A 22,956-nucleotide genomic window follows, 5' to 3' on the forward strand; every position below is an offset into this window, starting at 1 on the left:
CATCCTGCTCCTTAATGCCATTCCTAGCCTAGAGATCTAGAGCAAAATGGAGGAGAAACTCAGGTCTGACAGCATCAGTTCTGACAAAAAGGGTAATTTTTCTCTCTTCTGATGTTGCCGGACCTGATGGAGATTCTCCAACATTTTGACTTTTGCTTATTGAGTGAACACAAGCGTTCAAGGTCATAGATCTTAGGTGACATATGCAATTCCAAATTAGGATCATATCCTTTAGTCCTCTCTGCACTCAACTACAATACAAATATCAAAATCATTCCACAGAAAGATGGTGCAAAATACATTTTGACTAATAGTAGCATTTCATGCTATTTTTAAGAAAGGGGAAAAAGGAGTACAAGGAGTTAAGAGACTAGGAGTAAGACTACAATAAAATTGGTCTCTATCTTGCAGACAGGGAAGAGAGAGTCAACCAGTGTTTTCGTTTATGATAATAAATCAATTATTGTTTTTGACAACATCCGAAAGACCTCATTTGTTTGCAAAATTGCTTGGGATGTACTTTTTGAAATTAAATCAACACAAGAGAAACAGAACTTGCACATAAAGATCCCACACAAGCAGTGATGAGTACCAAGTTATCAATTTTAGTGGTGGTGATTGCAGGATAAATGTTGGTCAAAAAAATTGGCAGAACATTTACATATCAGCACAAAACCATACCATGGAATATTTAGGAAGATGGCAGACTCCAGGTTTCACATCTCATTCAGAAGTCAACACCCATGATGGCCCAGCATTCCCTCAGTAGTTCACTGGAATGTCAACATGGATATTTATACCATCATTCCAGGGGATGGAATGGGCAACTAATAACTTGCACCAGTACTATCCAGCCAGCCACAAACAGAAAACTGCGCAACTGGCACACATAGCACAGCCACCCCAAGAAAATAGAAAAAAAAAATTGTTTGGTCTACTTGGAAACATTATGCCTCAAAGCAGAATAGCAGGACAATGCAACTCAAGACCGGGTAATTTTTATTTCATTGAATAAATCTTTATATTTAAAGTTGCCCATCACATCAAAAAGAGGCTTCTGCTGCAAGAAGTGGAGTTTGGAATCACCAAATGTTATCAAAGCTTAGAATAAAATCCTCTTAGCACTTGAAGGTCAACTTTCAGAGAGCTTTATATCTGTGACAATACGTAGAGAATGTGACGCGTGGATGTTCTGATCTAATCACATGCTTTGTGCACTCAAAGTTGATCTTCTGCCTAAACCAGACATACTTTGTATTTTTCTCAAGTACATCGGACTCAAAAGATCCAAATGTTTAAGCGATTTATTCATTCACAAATGAGAAGTATGACATTCTACGTAGAACATTAAGAGTCAAGTTTAACATTGCTGGAGTATTTTGCCAGCCTAAAACTAGTTCAATAATAATTTAGCAGCACAGAGTTCTGGGCCCTTACTAAACAGTTTGAAACAGTTCCTTTTAGAGTTTTGGGGTGGGGGTCATAAAATGATACAAGTGTCCTACAGAACAGAGTGAAACCTAGAGCCTGCACTGAATTAACATATATAGTTTGGATACAACTACTCTCCACTTACTGTATTTTGCTGGAGAAATAATCTTTCTTCCAATCAGGAAGTTTTGGACATGAGTTGTGATTGCTTCAGGTCACTGAAAGACATTAGAGACAGAAATAGACGGCTTGAATTTTTAGCCCCCTTTGCATTGCCAGATCATGATGTTAATACGCAACTTCCCACTTAGACAACCCTGGTGGTCACCCGAAACAATATTCCTGTATTTATTTGACACTCCAAAAATGAGTAGCAGTGGATTCCTATTTCTAGGTTGACAGCAGCCTATCCAGCAATTCGCAAAAACTTCACTCTAGTGTTGCCCATCACCCAGATTGTTCTTGGGTTGGTGGGCTGAATAAATTTAGGCAACACTGACCAGAAATTCAAAGGTAATTGATTGAGGACATGTTCACTGACTAAAATTTAGACATTTGTATTTGTTAGATTATTTTCCAGCCAAACTGCTTCTCACCAGCTATTGCAAGAGGTAATTGGAAAAGTCACCAACTCACCCACCCCAATTTACATTGTTCATTATGCCAGTAGAAGTAGGTGGCTTTCTTTTCGACTGCAAGAGTGTAAACAGCTCAATGATAGCAGTAAATGTAAAATTATTCCTAGTTATATTGAACAGAAATTGAGGTATCCACTATTGTTCACTTGGACCACTCTCTGCAAAATCCACTAGCAGCAAATGGGCTCATATGTCAATCTTTTTTGTCAAATTAATTGAGAAATTTGGCTTTGGTGGCTAGCCAAATTCATTGCTTACCCCTAATTCCCCTTGAGAATGGCAGTAGAGAACTCTTGTTGAACTGCTGCATTCTATTTCTTTAGTTGTTTGTGGGACATGGACATCACTTCATGGGTTAGCATTTACTACTCATCCCTAATTGCTCCTTAAACATAGTGGTTTGCTAGGGTTATTTCAGAGGGCAGTTAAGAGTCACCCACATTGCTGTGCATCTGGAGTAACTTCTAAACCAAACCAGGAAAGATTCCCTAGTGAACCAGAATTATTTTACAAGAATCGGCAATGGCTAGAGTCACCATTAGACTAGCTTTTAATTCCAGATTTTTACTGAATGCAAATTTCACCACTTGCCATGGTGGGATTCAAATCCACATTTCTAGAGCATGAGCCCGAGTCTCTGGATTATTAGTCCAGTGAAATTACCAATATGCCATCACTTCCCAACCATTACTGCAAACAAAGCCAACAAATTCTTGGCCTCAGCAGCAAGCTATAAATGTTAGATGAATAAACCAGCAAAGATATGTACTGTAAGCAGCTGCAACAAAATTGGTAAAATCATACTTTGGTCATTGACCCTTTAATCAACATTTTCATTCAATGATGACACTTCTATTCAGCTGTACTAGAAAATAAGCAACATTTGGCTTCAGTGCCTCTGGAGAATGAGGATCAGAAAAAAAATACCCAACTAAATAGTTTGCCAGGTTATACTTGATGCCCTCCTTCAGCTAAATGATATTGACCAATTCAGCTCATTTGAGAAAATGGTCACTCAGGCAAAGCAACAAGCATATGGTATTCCATATGCCTATGGAATCATACCAGCCGGATGAACTAACATTTCAGTTGAAATATAAAAGGAACAAATCAAAAAACTATAGTTTTGTAAAAATGAAATCCTATTAAATAGGTTTTAATTGAGTTGTAACACTAAACACTTTTTTTGAACATTGAAAAGTGTTTTCATATTTTTGCCATCTGTAAACTATTTTAATCCATGGATTCTTGAGGGGAAAGTGAATTATCTTCTAATCCTCCATTTTGCTTAGCATTGCTCAGTGGTTAGCATTGCTGCCTCACAGTACCAAGGATGCAGGTTCAATTCCAGTTTCGGTTGACTGCATCTGTAGTTTGCACATTCTTCCTGTGTCTGTGTTGGTTTTCTCCAGGTGCTCTGGTTTCTTTCCACAGCCCAATGTGCAGGTTAGGTGGATTGGCCATGCTAAATGCAGGGTAACAGGGATAGGGTAGGTCAGAGTTCGATGCTCTTCAACATGGGGAGAAAGTGAGGTCTGCAGATGCTGGAGATCAGAGCTGAAAATGTGTTGCTGGAAAAGCGCAGGTCAGGCAGCATCCAGGGAACAGGAGAATCGACGTTTCGGGCGTAAGCCCTTCTTCAGGATTCCTGAAGAAGGGCTTATGCCCGAAACGTCGATTCTCCTGTTCCCTGGATGCTGCCTGACCTGCTGCGCTTTTCCAGCAACACATTTTCTGCTCTTCAACATGCCAAATAACCTACTTCCACACTCTAGCGATTCTATAATTCTATTGATTAGCTGTCTGGAAAAGATGGAAGCAACTTCCTGTTGGTGGTAGCAGCTTTACATCATCCAAAATGGGACAAAACTCCTTTTTAAATAGAAGCTTCAATATAACTAATAGAAATCTTCCCGTTTAGTGCACAAGTGCAACCTCCTGATTCCCCACCATACATTCCATTGGAGTAGGAACAAGATCAAATTGTATAATTAGTTCTGGACAGGAAATAGAAATATTTCACTTGCACGCAATTTGCTACTTATTAAACTGACAAATTAACTTGACACTATGTCCAATATACCAAATAATTGAGTTTATATTTTTTTCCCATTCATGGATTGAGGGCACAGCTGGCTAAGTCAGCATGTATTGCTCATCTCTAATTACCCAGAGGGCAGTTAAGAGTCAACCATTGCTGTGGGTCTGGAGTCAAATGTAGGCCAGATTAGTTAAGGTTGGCAGTTTCCTTCCCTAAGGGATACTAGTGAACCTGATGGGTTTTTCTGACAATTGGGTAACAGATTCTTAATTCTAGATGTTTCCTGAATTCAAATTCCACCATCTGCCATGGTGGGACATTACCTGGGCCTCTGGATTAACAGTCCAGTGATAATACCATTAGGTTATCTCCTCTCCAGCATAACCAAGTTGGAGAAATAGCTATATACCCATGCCCCCACCAATTTGTCAAACTGTGCTTTGGTCACACCTTGCTCTTTCAACTAACCCTCTGACACATGCAACCTGTTTCATTGCTTGGTTACTAGCTACTGCATTACATCATTGCAAAACCTGACTGGTGCCAATATTGATTGCACATAGCTTACGTTTTAATAACCCTGGTTCCATTCAGCCAAGAGCAAACAAAACAGCAACGATTGCATTTATCCTTTGTTTTCATTAGAAAAAAAGTTTAAGTCAAGTCTGATGGACACATGTATGTGCAGCATAGAAGTTAACAGAAGAGATTAGTTGTGCACGCACTGGAATGTTGTGTATAGAACATACTGTATTTAAAAGATGCAGGGAGACACCAATTTAAAGAATTTTACAAGAGCTGTATGTGCCAGAAACAAAATGAACATTCATTAACAGGTTAAAATTTGTTTACATATATAACATTGAAAAAAACTTAAGGCAAAATAAATCTTTGTACCTACAAGTTTGTCCATATATATAATATGCTTAATCCAATACCAGTCACAATACAATCAGGTATGTCTATGCGGTTACATCACATTTTGACACCTATTGTTGCAAATGTTTTTCCTTTTAAAATTAACCATAACCGCTTTTCCATTTATTATATCAGGTATTTAGACCAATCAGAACAAAAAAGCCAACTGAACAAGTTACATGATAGAAACAGAGTGCTCTATACAGTTACATCACAAAGTCTGCAAAAGGCGGCATTTTGTCTTTAAAGAAGAAACAAATCTAGTTGTTACATGATTTTTTTTTTTTTTACAGGAAGCAAACCAGAGAGGAAACCAATGAGGATTAGGATGAAGCTTTGAGAAGCAATAAGATTTACTCATCTGAGTTTGTGTGTAAGTGCATGAGTGTGCGTGCGCACACATGTGCACGCGCTGAAGAGCGACTGTGTGCACACACGCGCGTGTGCATGAGAGGGAGTGTGTGTGTGTGTGAGTGTGTGAGAGTGGCACTTGGACAGTCTTTGTATACAAAGCTTAACAGTCATGCTTGGACACGGTAAATTGTACAAGGCAATTGTCACCACAATAGGTTTCGAGACTAAGGATCAGGCACTGCACTTTGAATTCAAATATAGCTAAGAAAGCTCCACATTGTACAGGCTTCATCCACAAACACTCTGCGAACACAGAAAAGGGATAGGAATCTTTACGGCACCCTTCATTCTCAATGGCAAAAGCACACAGGGTCTTAGAAATCTAAGCTGCTCTCAAGGAGACCCACTCACAGAGGCTTCCTTCAAAAGTGATCAAACATTCTCAAGCTAAAGCATCTTTCATTTGTACTTCCTCTGATAGAGCCAGTTATTACTGCGTAATACAGAAAACTGTTGCAGGACAATGTGAGGCAGAACCCACTTACAGACCAGGTAAGACTTTAAACTTGGATGTACATTAGCAAGTTGAAGCTTCTGAAATGGAATAGTTAGTTTTTTTTTAATATATTGAATGGAATGTTATTAAAACAAAACCAGAGTAAAACACAATAGTGTCTTTGATATACATCAACATTACATAGCTAATATTTCAGGGATATACACCAGTAATTTACTTTCAATCTATAAAAGACTTAGTGAGGGAACCACCTTGGCAGGGCAGCCTTCTTTGAAGTGTACAAGTACACAATCTATACAACCAACCAACAGAGCAAAACTGGTTTAAAAGAATGCAGGTTACAGTCTCATTGTTCCTTTCATCAGAAATCTAAACACTTCATTAAGCTGAGGGGATCTCACTGAAACAAGCAAGGTTTAGAAATCCCACACAATGCATTTAAAGATCTGAAATTACAGACCAGTCACTGATGTTTCTAGACACTGAGCAGGTGTAATACTGAATGATCAGTTATACTTTGATATTTCTCAAAGTGCATTAGAAAAACTAAACTGAAGTGCTTATTGAAATCAGATATGTCTGCCATAATTTGTGTAATAGCTCAAAACACCAGTCCTGCTTTCTTTCAAACACCATCGCTAAGTTACATAGGATGTAGATTACTAAGCGTGCGCACACTGGCTGTACATCTTTCAAACACAAATACAGCCGGAGTGTGAAATCTCGTCCCCGGTTGAGAAAGAGTCCACAGCAAGCAAACAATCGCCATGGCTTCCAGAATGGACAACCTCCACAGTTACAGGTGCCACGGCAGAGTTTTTAGAGAGAGTACAATGAATAAGCTGAGATGCATGAGACAGGATTCAGGAGGAGTTAGAAACAAATGAACTCTGAGCATGTCCAGTCCTGCAGTCCTGGCCCTAGAAAGGCAACATACTGAAAATTAGATTATATGTACATTCCTATTGAAGCAAAGAAATGTCCTGAAGTGGAGAAAAATAAATGCAGACCAGTTTTGTTAGCATCCTCATTGCTTGTATTATTAGCATTATGTTGTTTTAGATTCCAAAGGTTTTCTTAGAAATAATTTGTTAATTTGCACTGTTAAATTCTAACTCCATTTCAAAATTACTCTAGAACTCTGTCTGCTCAGCCTGTGGAATTCACTACCACAAAGTGGTTGAGGCCAAAGCATTTTGCATTTGAGGAAATAAATATAGCTCATGGCTAAAGGGATCAAAGGTTAGAAGGGAGGGCGAGATTCGGATATGGAGTCAAATGATGCAACCATAATAAATGGCAGCGCAAGCTTGAGAAGTCGAACAGCCTAGTCCTGCTCATCCTCGATATTTATATGTTGTTTCAATTTAGATCACTTCAGATTACACAGTCAATAAATCTATGCCTGGAAATTACTAAATACTTCCAATTAATGCTTTGATATAATTTAGTCTGAAATCTAACCCACAACCTGGCAGCATGCTGGTTCAGTGGTTAGCATTGCTGCCTCTCAGCACCAGGGATCTGTGTTCGATTCCTGCCTCAGGCAACTGTGTGTGGAGTTTGCACATTCTCCCCATGTCTGTGTGGATTTGCTCTGGGTGCTCTGGTTTCCTCCCACAATCCAAAGATGTGCAGGCCAGGTGAATTGGCCATGCTAAATTGCCCAGTGTCAGGTGTATTAGTCAGCGGTAAATAAAGGATAGGGGAATGGGTCTGAGTGGGTTACGCTTCAGAGGTTGGTGTGGACTTGTTGGGCCAAAGGGCCTGTTTCCATACTGTGGGGAATCCAATCTAACCAAACCCTAACTTTAATAGGGGAGGAACTCTAAGCTCATAATCCTTTATTCTGGGCTAAGTCTTTCTTCTGAACACCCACCTTTGCATTCGTCTGAAGACTGTTTGTCTCTCTGGTTTTTGAAACCGGCTCAATGTCATCTCATGTGCGTTCAAATTAATTAAGTCAGAAATCAAGGGGTTTAGGTTAGCCACACCAATGGTCAAACAGAACACTGGGAAGGTTGAACTACTCAAGCAAAAAAAAACTCATTTTAAATGAAATGGGCATGATGAACTATCAAAATAGTGGAATATGAATTGCCCTTTTATCAGCTTTCAAAAAAAACAATGGTCTTTAATTGCAAGCATGTTGTGTAAAGTTACCGGTTTGTGAAGAATGACCTTAAGATCCATAGTGGTGCTGAGGAATCACTTGTGATGCCATAGCACAAAGATTCTGTCTTCAGGGGAAATTCTAAGTCTACAAAACCAATTGCACACACCCATAGTCATCCAAGTGACAGACTCAAAATAAATGCTGAAGATAAGAGCATGGTGGTTCTAGAGATTGATGGACTTTCGCTAGCATTAACAAAACCTTTGTCTATTTGCTAAGGGAGAATAATTTCTGCATTTTGTTCTATCAGGGTACTTGATGCCAGCAAGGATGTTTTCTGTAGAATCAAGTCTGTTCCCCATAATTGACATTGCTTATAATGATAATTACAAACTGCTTTTTAAGCAGTGGGCTAAATTTTTCAGGACATGAATAATTGGGGCCTCATGAAAATTCCATGAAATCCTACCTGTGCAGAGGCTGGAAGTTGGTCAACTTTCAGCTGAAGCATAAAACGTTGGAGGATAATTGCAAAGAATAATTTGCATTTCTGCACAAGATTACCTGTATTTTCTTAATTGAATACCTATATTATTATACCTTTTCTAGCCAACTGTTCCATTACTACATTGTATCAAGAGTTGTCGGCGAAAGATTACCTGTATGCAAGGGCGCCTGTAGTTTAGGAATGCTGATAGAGGGGCTGAAACCTGGCTGTCTCCTCAAAGATCAGCTCCTTCAGCTTCTCCTTGGGTAGGTCATCCAGCTCCATATCAAACTTAAAGGGTGCTTCGGCAATAGGCTGAAATTTGATTACAGATTGATAAGCTACGCAGAATGAAAATTAAAATCAATTTATTTATTATACCCCACTTACTTTTTCAATACTCCTCTGCTTCTCATTCTCCCAAAGCAGTCAATCCAACTGTGGGAGTGTAGCTAGCACTACATTTCGTCTGCTCCCAAACTTAACAGGAAATTGTCCCACACAGATAAAGACGTAACATGAATCAATACATTACAGAATCTTTCAGCACAGGAGGAAGCAACTTGGAAGACCACGTTCTGACAAAGAATTATCCACTTCATCCTACACAGGATATTTCCCCACATTTATGTTTTCACACAGTAAATACTAAAAAGCCGAATGGATTTTGCTTCCTCCGTTCGAAATGTCACCTACTTCTCAAAACAGCTACCACTTTTGCCATTCGTTGAGCCTGTCCAAAGTCCTTAAATATGCTATTACCCTTCCACCTTTTGCTGTCACATTCACAAGATGCATTTTTTATATTTTCCTTCTCACTGACTCCTATCAACTCCTTTAACCCTGCACCAGCATTCTTTCCCTCCTCACCTGCTGTTTCCTTTGTCCCTCATTTCCCTGGTTTTGTGCTAATTTATTTGTAACGTTAACAGTCTCCCTCTCTACAGTTGTTCAACGCTGTTTCCAGCACTTTTTCATTTTAACTGTTAACTCCTAATTCTCCATGGCACTGCACTCCATTTCAAACGACAAGCCTTTCTTTATTAAAAGAATAGTGTCTTGAAAAACCTATATATACTTGGACTTGTACCTAACTTTCAGTTTCTCATCTACATGGCATCCACATGGTGATGCAATCTGAAAATAGAACAAGAGTATCCACATATTTGATGACATCCAGTTCTACCACAACATCTTTCTTGATTCTGTCTGACTCTGTCCAAACAATGACCTTCCCCCTATCCTCCAGCTCAAACTTAGAGCACATCTTAATCCATAGATGGACTTCCGACCAAATTTCTGCACGGTCTTCACCGCTGCCTCAAGCTCATTTGTTGAAGTCCCCATCCATACCTTGATTACCCTGAGGACTTGAAACACATGGAGGTACTTAAGAGGAGAACTTCAAAATAGCTGGACCCCATGCTCTACAATTCAAAACTAAAGGTCATACAATTCCTGTGTATCCACCATCCCTGTGTTTATTGACTTAACTAGTGATAACACTCATAGGTGGGAAAGTAAACTGCAATGAAGAAATTTACAAATGGATATGGATAATTTAGATGAATTGGCCAAAATTTGGCAGATAATTTTAACATAAGAGGGGTTATCCACTTTGGTCAGGGAATAGAAAGGATGCTAAAGAGAAATTTCAGAGTACTTTGGCGCAGAGGGATCTGGGTAGCTTCATGCATAAATCACAGAAAATTACTTTGCAGGTGAGAAAGCGTATAAGGTATGAGCAGGTAGGGAAAGTTTTTGGTTGTGAGAGACAAAGGCTCAGTTAGCATGACTTGGATCAGATAAGAACTTGCAGTAAACAATGAGGTGCTGGAGGCAAGGATAGTGGATTGACTAGGTGAAAAAGCATTATGTAAAGTCATCTAACAAGATGAAAAATCATTAATTATGTAAAGTCAGTTAACAAGGCGAAAAGCATTCATTATGTGAAGCCAGTTAATAAGGCTAAGAATATTCACTGTATAACACCAAATGGCTTAATCTTTACTGTTGATGCTCGCTGATTGTAACGGTCACCCAATCAATATAGATGCTACCTTATTTGGAGGTTGCTCCCTGTAAGTGACCATTTAATTAAGAATCTGCTATTCAAGAGAAGACCAAGAACTCATGTCTCGGTGCACATGGGCGATCATTCTCTCTCCCTCCAGGGTCCAGAATAAGGACAAAGGAGGTAAAGCCATACTGTGTCTCAATAGGGAGCAGGAAATGGGGCAACACAGGTACAGCAGGGAAATAAGGATAACAAGTGGAATTTTGGCATTTATCGTTAAAGGAATGAAGTATAAAAGGAAAAGAATTGTTGCTGCAACTGTACAAGGCATTTGCGAAGCACCACCTGAAGTATTAAACAATTTTAGTTCCTTACTTTGAGGGTGTGGAGGTATGTAGTTGTATTGGAAGCATTTAACAGAAGGCTCACTAGATCGATTCCAGAAATGAGGGCTTTGTCTTGACAGATTGCGTAGTTGAGGCATATGAGCTTTAGAGAAGAATGACAGGAAATCTAACTGATGTACACAAGATGCTAAAGGGAATTGTCAAATTGGATGTGGAGAGGATATTTTCTCATGTGACAATCTAGTTTTCAGATAAAGGATAGCAGATTTAAAACAGAGATGGGGAGAAATTACTTCTCTTAAAGGGTAGGATTCCATGGAAGTCACTACTTCAGAGTGGTGGATGCCAGGACTTTGAGTAATTTTGAGATAGTTTTATTTTTAAATTAATAGTAGATGAAACTATTATGGAGTGCAGGCAGGAAAGGGGAGTTGAGTCAGAGGTGAGATCAACTATGATTATATTAAATAGCAGAGCAGGCTCAATAGGCTGCATTGTGTATTCTTGCTCCTAGTTCTTAGGTTATGCCCCTGGTCAAGCAATGCCTGGATTTTAAAATTCACATCCTTGATTTCAAATCCCTCCATGGTCTCACCTCTTCCTATTTCTAGTCTGAACTGTATAACGTTAAGGTACCTGTTTGTCTCGATGCTGGTAGTCTGACCACCCCAATTTAAATAGCGCCACTGAGAGTCATGTCTTTAGATGGCAAGCTCGGTCCTCAACTCAAATTCCTTCCCCAAAAGATCTTTTGTTTTACTCTTATTTAAAACCTCTCTTTGGCCAAGATTTTGGTTCTCTGCCATGGTACTTCTTCACATGGCTTAGTGTTAAATCTTGGCTTAAAATGCACCTGTGAAGTGCCTTGGAACATTAATACATTAAAAGCCCTCCATAAATACATTGCTTCATAGAAAAGTTACACCTTTGCCTTAAATAACTCTTGAAATAGTCAAGTACATGGCAACAGATTGTGACACAACAAAGGAAAACCACCATATATAAAATGAAGTTGCCATCGTCCTACTGGGCCACAGGGCTTGCTCTCTCATGAGAGAGAAACAACTGGTGGTGGTTTAATCTGAGGGACACTACACCTTAGGAAAGGGGAGAGTTTGAGAAGAACGATTTTCCTGATAACCTTAGCTTGTGTGGGAATTGAACCCATTTTATTGGCAACACTCTGCATTGTAACCAGCCACTCAACCAACCGAGCTAATTGACCCCCTTAAAAATACCATAACCTTGTCATACACCAGCAGCAATTCCCAAGTGCACACAATAATTATTCATTAGAAGCTGAAACTCAACAAAAATGAATGCTGTCCTACCTCATCACTGGGGTCATAGTACTGCTCCAGGTAAGGATGAGCAAGAGCTGCTTCCACTTCAATCCTCTTATGTGGATTAAATGTCAACATTTTATCCAATAAATCCAGAGCTGCAGTAAAGTAGAAATATCTACATTAAAAATCCTACATCTCTACACATTTCCCATTTGCACAACTCTTGAGTTCACACGTTATAGTGTCAATGTTTTCTCACTACAAATTCTTATGTCTATCAAGTTCCAATGGAACTGTTGTAAATATATTACTTGACATGCAATTGGGCCTTGGAGTTCTGGAAGATCACTTGCATACCTTCTAAAATTTTTCATGCCAATTTTCCTCAACAAAGTTGTGACATCCACGATAACGCTGTTCAAAAAACTGAATTTAGCTTTCATATTTTGCCTAGGTACGTGACTATCAGCCAAATGGCCTGTATAATTTGAACAATGCAGGTCAGTTGTGCACTTAAAATAACTTTGGGGAGGACAATTTTCCAAAGTCTCAATGCAGTTGATGCTGCGCGTGAGGATTTTGCGCCCACAGACTTGCACCTGTTGCAGCTTGTTTGCAGCACTGAAAACAGTTGATAAAAGATAAATAGTGCAAAAGAACCAGACAACTATCTTCTAAACAATTATTGTAGACTAGAATGATGTCACTTAGAACTTCATTTTCTGATTATTCCACATGAAATGCAGCCTGTGCACCTCTTTTTCTCAACACACAAAGTGATTTACCGACTGCCAATTGAAAAGGTTAGACAAGAAGAAACAATCAAGGAGAGAGAGATATAACAGCAGAGAAAAACAATTAAACAAAAGGCTATGGTGTCTGAATTATCATCAGGTGCAAAATCCAAGGAGATAAGCTGGTTACAAATACATATATGAATATGATTTTTTTGAGCAGTTGGATCTTTTTCAGACTAGCAGCATGGCATAGTGATAGTGCCCCTATCCCTCAACTGAGACACCCAGGTTCAAGTCTCACCTGCTCCAGAGATGTGTAATAACATCTGAATAGGATGGCTAGAAAATATCTTGCAGCAATAGGATATACAACTCGATTACCACAGTCCTTTTGGAACATAACATTCCTATTCAAGGAAATTCTCAGTTACAGATGATAACTTGCCAATTAGTTGAGTTTTGTTTTTCTAGAACTGTTACTACAACTTCTTTAAGAGTTGTTTGATTATCTTTGGGGGTCAGCAGATATTTTGGATATATTTCTGAATTAGCTGAGTTTTTCAACATCCTTACCTCTTCCCAAGTAGTTGCATGGTCTGAAGAGGTGGATCCGTGTTGTGCATTATTACAGTCTGGTTGAGTAAGCTTTATGTACATCTGCCTGTTTCAGACGTGGCATTAATCACAAATGTAGATGTTAATAAATTTTATTATACAGGCTACTCAACTGGTTCAAGGAGGAATTCTACACCACTGATGGGCCAACTGACCAAGGTCTTTAGGACAAAGGTGAAGCATACAAGCAAGGAGTTCCCAGATTTTGTCTGACCTCTATTGCCTTCAATTTAATTTCAGCTGGATCAACATGTCTCACTTCACATGGATAACAGTAAGAAATGACAACACTATATTTGTGAGCTGAATAAACCAGAAACAGTGGCTTATCTGTTCATAATTGTGGACCTGTAATGGTTCTACTGGAAGTGGATATTCTTTCCTATCCACCATTCGAGGTGAGAAATACTTATCACACTCTTCATTCTTTTGATTGAAGAAATCTACATAAACCACAAAGTGAATCCAGTCCAGAGGAGGAGTCTGACTCATTTTCAGCACTTCAACTTTTAAATGCAGGTAAGTCTGCAACGCACACTCAACTGAGCCCTTTGTATTCACTCTTACCTTTCCCATCAGCTTTGGGGAACAGTCTGTTCCAAGGAACTTTGTTCTTGTGAGGCAGAGATTGCAGGTAATTTCTAGCTTTGACATTGATTATACAGTTCAAGTCATCTGGACTGGGTGAGCCAAGAATACCTAAAAGACAGGTAGTTATACTTGAATTCTTTGCTAGGTTAAAATTTTGACAGATTGCCAATCAATAATTCAAAAGGACAGTTCACTGATAACAGCCAATAGATATACCAGATGTTGTCATGAAACACAGCCAAGATCCCATATTTAATCAATAACCTTTTAGGTTATCTTCTTTCAGCTAGAATAACTATGGGTATTACAATTAACTTTGGGGATTATGAACTATGGGAAACCGTGAAACAAAGCACAATGTTATTACAGGATTAAAAAATGTGATACCCCCTACAAAATTTTACAGCACAGGAGGCAACCACTTCTTGTATTTTACTTAAGTCAACTCTTTGAAAGAATTATCCAATCAAGTCCCACTCCCCTGCTCTTCCCTCAGCCCATTAATAAGGATTCCTATCCAAGTACATACCTAATTCCATTCTGAAAGCTATATTGTACTAGGTTACACCACCTTTACAAGATATGCATTACTATCTAAAAATGAAGTTAATTTCACTTCTAGTTCTTTTGTTTAAATCTGCTTTGCTCCGATTACTGACCCTCCTGCTAGCTGAAACAGTTTCACCTTATTTACTCTATCCCTACCATAATTTTGAACGTTGCAATTAAATCTCTGGTTAAACATGAATCCCAGTTCCTCTAGCTACATTCTTGGAAATATCAATTCTCAATCCAGGACCTAACATCTGCCCTCTACTATAATGCTGTGAATTGGACAAAGTGCTCCATCTGAGGGCTAATTAGTCATTTGTAAAAGTTCAGCATATGAAAATAGTTTGTACATCAGATTTAAGAATCTGGATACTTTGACAGCTTTGAAAAAGCATTTGGGAAACACCGCCCTTAAATACATTGTGCGCTTATAGATGGCTAACACTTTTCCACATCACTACACCTATCATTAAAATATTACAAGCAGCACATATGCTAATGGAAGAATAGGCTTGAAAACAAAGGCTCAGGTAAATTATTCCGCTAGATTTCCTCAATCCTAATCGTGGTTGAACAACTGCTAGAAACGTGTTGACATCAGAAAGGGACAGGCAAGAGCTAGGTTACTCACTTTCCCCTGTCACTTCAGGTCCAATATTTCCAAAGGTTGACACAAAGGAAGACCACTTGATTTTAAACAAAATGGGATGACATCATTGATCCACATGAAAGATTTGGTTTTAGAGAAGTCAGATGTCATGGTAAAAGGAGAAAATGCTGATAAAACTGTACTCTGTCTATCCACAATCACTAAGATTTACAGTTGCAAGTTAATTGTGGAGATGAATGGACTTCAAAGCAGTCAAACAAAAGACACATATCAAGAAGATATTTCTTACCAAGGATATGGTTGAGCTGATCCAAATAGTGTTTTCCTGGGAAGGTGGGTCTACCAGACAGCATCTCTGCCAGGATGCAGCCTACTGACCAAATATCAATCGACTTGGTATACCCCTGCAAGAAGACAGAACTGCAGTACACATTCAGGTTTATACACAAACTAAATATATGAACAGATGAGCTGAAAGTAGTAACTTTGCACTAACATCCAAATCCTTAAACTACTAAGTATTTTCCATTTGTGATTGCAATAATCTCACACCGACCTTGCTAAAGTTCAGTGATAAGTAAATCGAACGATGGCCGCAATAAGACTATAAAGCACAGAGTTAAATGCCTTGTGTAAAAAGATACATTTAAAACTTTAGAGCTCTACAAATTTACAAACTACTCACTTTTGAGCATGATTAAATATGATTGAGCAACTTGTTCCCAATCTGTGCTGTTTAATCTTTTTACCTGGGGCAGTTGTGCTGAAACTTACCTGTATAGAAGGGAACAAATTGTTTTTCAAAGATTAAATAGTGCTCTCTGCCCTGCCAATTGATGTGAATGTATAAAAATGGAGGATGTGGTTGGATTTAGTGGGTGCACCCATATAGTCAAAGAACCTGATTATGGGTAGACTTGAATGAAAGTAGCCATTTAGATGAGATGCTACCAATGCGAATGAAATCACACCCCAGCCTAAAATCACCATCATTGCAGGCTAGGGTTTGGAGAAGAGGGGAAAGAAAGCAATCAAGTGGCTATTGGCGCCACCAACATCACAGAAGTCAGAACTGTAACAGAGGGGAAACATAAGGTTGTAATCTAATTTTGAAGCTTGTCAAGTAATCAGCTTGAGCTTTAAAAACGTAGATCTGCCAGTCTGCAGTGTCTTTTTTAGAAATCACAGGAGGCAGCATTCAGCTCGATATTCTCAGCCACTCTCCAAATGAACAATGCTTCCAGTGTCACTTTTGGGTTTTTTCCCCCCCTGTAACCCTGTATATTCTTCCTTCGCAAATAATATTTCTAATTCCCCATTGAAAGCCTCAACTGAATCCACCTCCACCACACTCAGACAGCTCATTCTAGGTCTTGAGATGATTTCCATTTTGAGAGAGAGAGAATGGCACTGGGCAAGACTCTGCTACGTAGAGAGTTAACAAACGTTTCTCATTTTAGCTAGTGTATTGCAGGACAAGTAAATATGGAAAGAGCTGATTTGAAAACTATAAATACAGAATTTATTCCCTAAATTTTAGACAGGTAAAAGAAATTAAATGGAAGACTTTCCATCAAATTTAAGTGCCAGATGTCAAAAGTTGCAACTTTCATACTGAACTCCAATTCAACATTCAAACTGTAGGTGTGTCAATGGTCAATGTGCAGAAGTGATGGCTGTCGAGAACATAGCTCAACCAGCAATACCCAGGCACTCAGCACTAATTGGGAACCGAGCATAATATTCTAATTTTCTGATATGATTAATGTATGTCGTGAAGTCAAGCTCCTAGGACTCACTGAGGATACAATCTTCCTCATTGAGAATACATGAACAATTCTTCTCCTCCGCCAGCCCCTCAGAAGGCAGCAACTAAGAACAAACCTGTTGTACACTTTTTTGCTCACATTATTTAAGATAACAAATATGCAGAAAGACAAACATTCAGCAGAGGTCAGTTGTCAAGGTGATACATGGAAACAATTTATCCTCCTTTGCTCGTCTATCAGCAACGAAGTCACGCATTTCTTGCATTTGTCATTGTTATTGGATTTCTGGTATCTGAACTATGTACCATTAAATCGAGCATTCACACTGCTTTCCTTCACTGACAATCATCATTTCTTACAATTTGTATTCCGAGGGTGTCAGGTTTGACCCATGCAAATGTTAAGACCTGCAGCAGTAACAGGCCAGGCACCCTCAAAGGCTGTGCAGACTTTCACAAGTATTGAAAGCAGACAGATCATTTGTAACAAAACAAAAATGCCCTCAGTATTCAGAATTAATTACAGTAATTCTCAGCAACCACTGAGGCACATAAATGATTAGGTTGTGCTTTCACTGACAATTGATGCTCCAAAAAGTGTACAAAAAGCAGCATTTTAAAACTGTGGAGACTTTGTCTTCTCTGCAACCAGACATTAAGACTGTAGAAATGAACAATGGGACTGCAGAAGTTTATAAATTACAACAGAATAATTACATCCAGGGCGAAATCGCATGGTTGAACAGCTGCGACCGAAAAACAATTGCAATATATCGTTAACTTGTCAGCAAATAATCAGTCCAACTGCTTTCAGTTTCAGTCCCATCTGTTACAAATCACTCAGACCAGGTGAATACCAGCACCTGCCCTTAAAGTTATGTATTGCCTAAAAGGTTCTCTACAGAGAGATTTATTTGCATTTCCATTGCTAAATATGCTGGAAGTTAATTGATTATGACATTACTTTTACAAGGATTAAAAAAATCCAGGCCTGCACGCTAGAGGGGGGATGTCATGAGAAATCAGTTACCAATTCTTTAAAATAAGGTTTGAAATAAATCAAAGTATTAATGTGGGACAGACTGCAAATCTATGTGCATCAAATATTTAATATAACCTCAATATATGGCTTCCGTAAAAATAGTAATCTTCATGTTCAGAAATCAATGCTAATTGCTCTCAAAACTTGTGGCGGCAATTTACATTTATTATTTTCACCCAAATGCCATCATGGTGATCAGACCTTTGATTGTAACAACTGTGCAGGACTGTCGTCAACTCCATTTGTATTGTTTTCTTGACAGAAATAGTTTGTGCTAATCATAAAGGCAAGAGGGTGGTGTGGGAGATCAGATCAGCCATGGTCTGCCTGAATGATACAGCAGACTATGGGCTGCTTCTGCTCCTAAATCTTATGGTGTTATATTTGACCAGGGAAAAGCAAGGCATCAGGTGTTTCCCCACTGTGTGCTTCATTATTTAAATCAGCTCTTTGAGGGGTTGCAGTTCCTCCACCTTCACTGCCGAGAGAATCCACCAGATTCACTATTAGTATCTGGTCATTGGTTATCATTGATCATCAGTTGTGAAGGTCAATGGATTCAAAACATCAACCCTGCTTCCTCCCTACAGATGCTGCTAGACCGCAATTGCTGCACTGGTTGCCATGAGTTGGACCTGGGGCTTACAAAAGAACAGAACTGACCACAGATTGGGAGCTCATTAACTTGTGTCGTGCACTTGTATAGCACACTTCGCAAGTGTTATAAAACAAAAAAAAACTGGTGAAACTAGGTTGAGTATCTGAAGGAATAAGGTGGTTTAAAAAACCTCAGATTTGGTGATAGCCTTGTGTGTAAGAATGCATGTAAATGTTTTTTTTGGAAAATGTTTATTGCTAGCTTATGCCAATTTAAATACTGTGGTGTCTTGAAGTTGATGCTTTACACGTGTTGTAATTTTAATGAAGGGCTGAAAATTGAGGATACTGATGAATTCCTCAAACCCTGTTTCTGCACAACTTCAAATATTCTGTCAACTCATGTACACAAGATATTGTTACTTATTACGCAAGTGCAGGTGGTCAGCTCTGGGTTAGGATCAAAAGTAAAGCAGTCAGAAAGCTCACCTTGGAGTTGAGCATAATCTCAGGTGCTCGATACCAACGGGTAGCAACATATTCTGTCAGGAACCCAGTATGATCATGGTCTGGGTCAGCTACACGAGCCAGTCCAAAATCACAGATCTGTGAGGGAGGAAAAATGAAGCATTAGTTTCTATCCAGAAGGTACAGCACTTCCCAGTCAAATGTAGTGGTGCCAAAATCTGAAAATTAGTTCTAATTTGGAGGACACATCTATAGCCACAGTCTGGCCTCTCATTCTATGGCAGTTGATATTGTGGTTACTGCCACCTAAGTTGCAAAATAAAAAAAAACTTTGTCATCAATGAACACATCACCCTAAAACTCCCAAAAACACACTTCTGGGTTTCAATTACCACCTTTGATGTCTGACTGACAGGTCCAATTAGAATCAAGCTTTCCACTTTGCAGATTTAATACAATGGAATTTCAAAGAAATTGCATAAAACTCATGCTCCATCTTCACCCATAAAACAACAAACATTTGACTAAGTGGTTAATGAGCACACTGGTTTGATGCGGAGCAATGCTATCTGGCCTGACAACCAAACATGGATGTATGGCAACGAACAGGATGGCAGAGGCCTGCACATGCAGAGTACACCGATGAGGTCAACAAGTTGATCTCTTCAGAAGTCTGTTCTGCAGACTGCAGGTCCACTTTCTAGCAATTATCACAAATGAATTAATAAGGCCTTGAACCATTTAGACCATAAGACATCGGAGTAGGAATGAGGCCATTTGGGCCGTTGAATTTGCTCTGTCATTCAAATATGGCTGGTAAGTTTCTCAATCTCATTTATCCACTTTCTCCCCCATAACCTTTGATCTTCTTGATACTCAAGAACTTATCTCTAGTTTAAATATACTCAATGACCTGGTCCCCACAGATTCATCTCTCTGGCTAAAAGGGGAAGGAGGGGGTAGAAAAGGAGGAGGAGAGGGGAGCGAGTGAGGAAGGGGAAGGCTGAGTAGGAGGTGGGGGCGGGGGGAAAAAGAGAGATTGAGTGTATGAGTAAGACTTATTCCATCAGCAAGCATGGGTTGGATTTGCATTTATGATTATTGATAGTTTATCAGGTTATTCCATTTTTAATTTGTCACAAGTGCTGTGCATTGTGAAAAATTTGACCTTCATCAGATCTCTCGGTGTGTTTTTGGCAACCATGTTAAATAACGGGCAGTTTACATGGGCTAGAGTGTTCAATAATCATTGGCCACAAACTGTGCAGGGAATTTTACCTAGCACAGGTATTTAAGATAGATAGCAGGAAGTTAAAAACAGAAAGAGCACGTGGGAAACAGTGACTTTGACTCTACCAGATGGAGATTCTTACTGTTAGAAGACGTGTCACCTGATGTAATACCTACCTGCTAATGTCACTTTTTTTGAAAAGCATAAATTAAAAACAAGTGTTACAATCCTAGGAATCTTAAGTAACATAAATGTGTCATTTAAAAAACCTTGCACCTTTGGGCTTCAAAACAAACATACCACATCACAGCAGCACTATTGTTCTCAGCAGCTGCTGTGACATGGCACTGGAAGACTATGCGTGACGGCTGTATTGAAAATAAATGCAACCACAAAAAACATTAACCTTCTTCAACAGCATAATTGTATGTTGATCAATGTGTTAAAATAGAGCCAAGAAACCTAGGAGGCATAGAGGGGGGTTTTAACTAATATCACACAGTTTGCTCACTAATTGGAAAATTACTCCCAGACAGATGGTAAGTGGAGGTGCAGTTGCCCAAATATAGTGAAAATTGAACTAAATGGTCACCCTCAGGACTGCACTTAATTAGCTGCTGTAGCTTGCAATGTTCAACCACAGACAAAACAAAGAAATTTGAAGTCTTAAACCCAGCCACAGCAATCTTTTAGAAAACCTCATTTATATCAATTTGGCAATTGAGTTACTGACTGCAGCAGCAACTCCATGTCAGTCCTCATTTAACAGGGACCAGCCAGGAGAATTCCGGCTTAGTGGTTCAACAGTCAAAAATGTAAATTTATTTTTAGAAGGCTACAAATATCCATTATTTGATAATAAAAGAATAAAATTAGATTGGTCCAAACCATGTGGTGAGAAGGAGGCTTACTGAACATTTATCCTATGTCACCATGCATTAGAGAAACAGATCACACTACCCCACATTCTCCCACTACACACCAGTTCATTTACATTTTCACAACATTTAGTTTTTTGTTGCTTTGCCATATTCTAGCCAGAAGGAAAAACAGCACATAATTTGGTTTCATTTTGGTTCAAGTATCAAATTTGGTCACAAAGTACCAGGCTCTTGCTCCTTCGGTTAGGAACATGGGACTGGAATATCATAGCAATTACAGAAACGTGGCTCAGGGATGGGCCAGACTGGCAGCTTAATGTTCCAGGATACAAATGCTACAGAAAGGATAGAAAGGGAGGCAAGAGAGGAGGGGAGTGTCATTTTTGATAAGGGATAGCATTACAGCTGTGCTGAGGGAGGATATTCCTGGAAATACATCCAGGACTATTTGTGTGGAACTGAAGAAAGGGATGATCACCTTATTGGGATTGTACTATAAAGCCCCTAATAGTCAGAGAGAAATTGAGAAACAAACTTGTAAGGAGATCTCAACTATCTGTAAGAATAATAGGGTTATTATGGTAGGGGATTTTAACTTTCCAAACAGACTGGGATTGCTATGGTGTTAAAGGTTTAGACGTGGAGAAATTTGTTAAGTGTGTACAAGAAAATTTTCTGATTCAGTATGTGGATGCACCTACTGGAGAAGGTGCAAAACTTGACCTACTCTTGGGAAATAAGGAAGGACAGGTGGCTGAGGTGTCAGTGGGAGAGCACTTTGAGGCCAGCGACCAAATTCTATTTGATTTAAAATAATGATGGAAAAGGAAAGACCAGATCTAAAAGGTAAAGTTCTAAATTGAAGAAAAGCCAATTTTGACGGTATTAGGCCAGAACATTCGAAAACTGATCGAGGGCAGATGTTCGCAGGTAAAGAGACGGCTGGAAAATGGGAAGCCTTCAGAAATGAGACAGAGAATCCAGAGAAAGTATACTCCTGTTAGGGTGAAAGGAAAGGCTGGTAGGTATAGGGAATACTGGATGACAAAAGAAACTGAGGATTTGGTTAAGAAAAAGGAGGAAGCATATGTAAGATATAGACAGGATAGATCGAGTAAATCCTAAGAGTATAAAGGAAGGAGGAGTATACTTAAGAGGGAAATCAGGAGAGCAAAAAGGGGACATGAGATAGCTTTGGCAGGTACAATTAAAGGAGAATCCAAAGAGTTTTTACAAATACATCAAGGACAAAAGGGTAACTAGGGAGAGAATAGGGCCCCTCAAAGATCAGCAAGGTGGCCTTTGTGAGGAGCTGCAGAAAATGGGAGAGATTCTAGATGACTATTTTGCATCAGTATTTACTGTGGAAAAGGATATGAAAGATACAGACTGTAGTGAAATAGATGGTGACATCTTGCAAAATGTCCAGATTACAGAGGAGGAAGTACTGGATGTCTTGAAACGGGTAAAGGTGGATAAATCCCCAGGACCTGATCAGGTGTACCCTAGAACTCTGTGGGAAGCTGGAGAAGTGATTGCTGGGCCTCTTGCTGAGTTATTTGTATCATGGATAGTCACAGGTGAGGTGCGGGAAGACTGGAGGTTGGCCAACGTAGTGCCACTGTTTAAGAAGGGTTGTAAGGACAAGCCAGGGAACTATAGACCAGTGAGCCTGACGTGGGTGGTGGGCAAGTTGTTGGAGGGAATCCTGA

General features: G+C 39.2%; 1 protein-coding gene across 1 annotated transcript in view; it reads right to left on the reverse strand.

The window, feature by feature from the left end:
* Positions 1–4,840: 4,840 nt before the first annotated feature.
* Positions 4,841–22,956, reverse strand: part of mapk1 (mitogen-activated protein kinase 1) — a 42,017-nt gene continuing 23,901 nt past the window's right edge. Inside the window, exons 4-9 of the mRNA XM_043716083.1 lie at positions 19,154–19,270; positions 15,547–15,661; positions 14,072–14,203; positions 12,198–12,307; positions 8,675–8,817; positions 4,841–6,819 (exon numbers count right to left, since the gene is read on the reverse strand). Of these exons, the coding sequence (XP_043572018.1) occupies positions 8,698–8,817; positions 12,198–12,307; positions 14,072–14,203; positions 15,547–15,661; positions 19,154–19,270 (594 nt within the window). The 3' untranslated portion in view covers positions 4,841–6,819; positions 8,675–8,697. The remainder of the gene's footprint in view (positions 6,820–8,674; positions 8,818–12,197; positions 12,308–14,071; positions 14,204–15,546; positions 15,662–19,153; positions 19,271–22,956) is intronic.

The sequence above is a fragment of the Chiloscyllium plagiosum genome, chromosome 25 (assembly GCF_004010195.1).
Source record: "Chiloscyllium plagiosum isolate BGI_BamShark_2017 chromosome 25, ASM401019v2, whole genome shotgun sequence".
Taxonomy (NCBI): Eukaryota; Metazoa; Chordata; class Chondrichthyes; order Orectolobiformes; family Hemiscylliidae; genus Chiloscyllium; species Chiloscyllium plagiosum.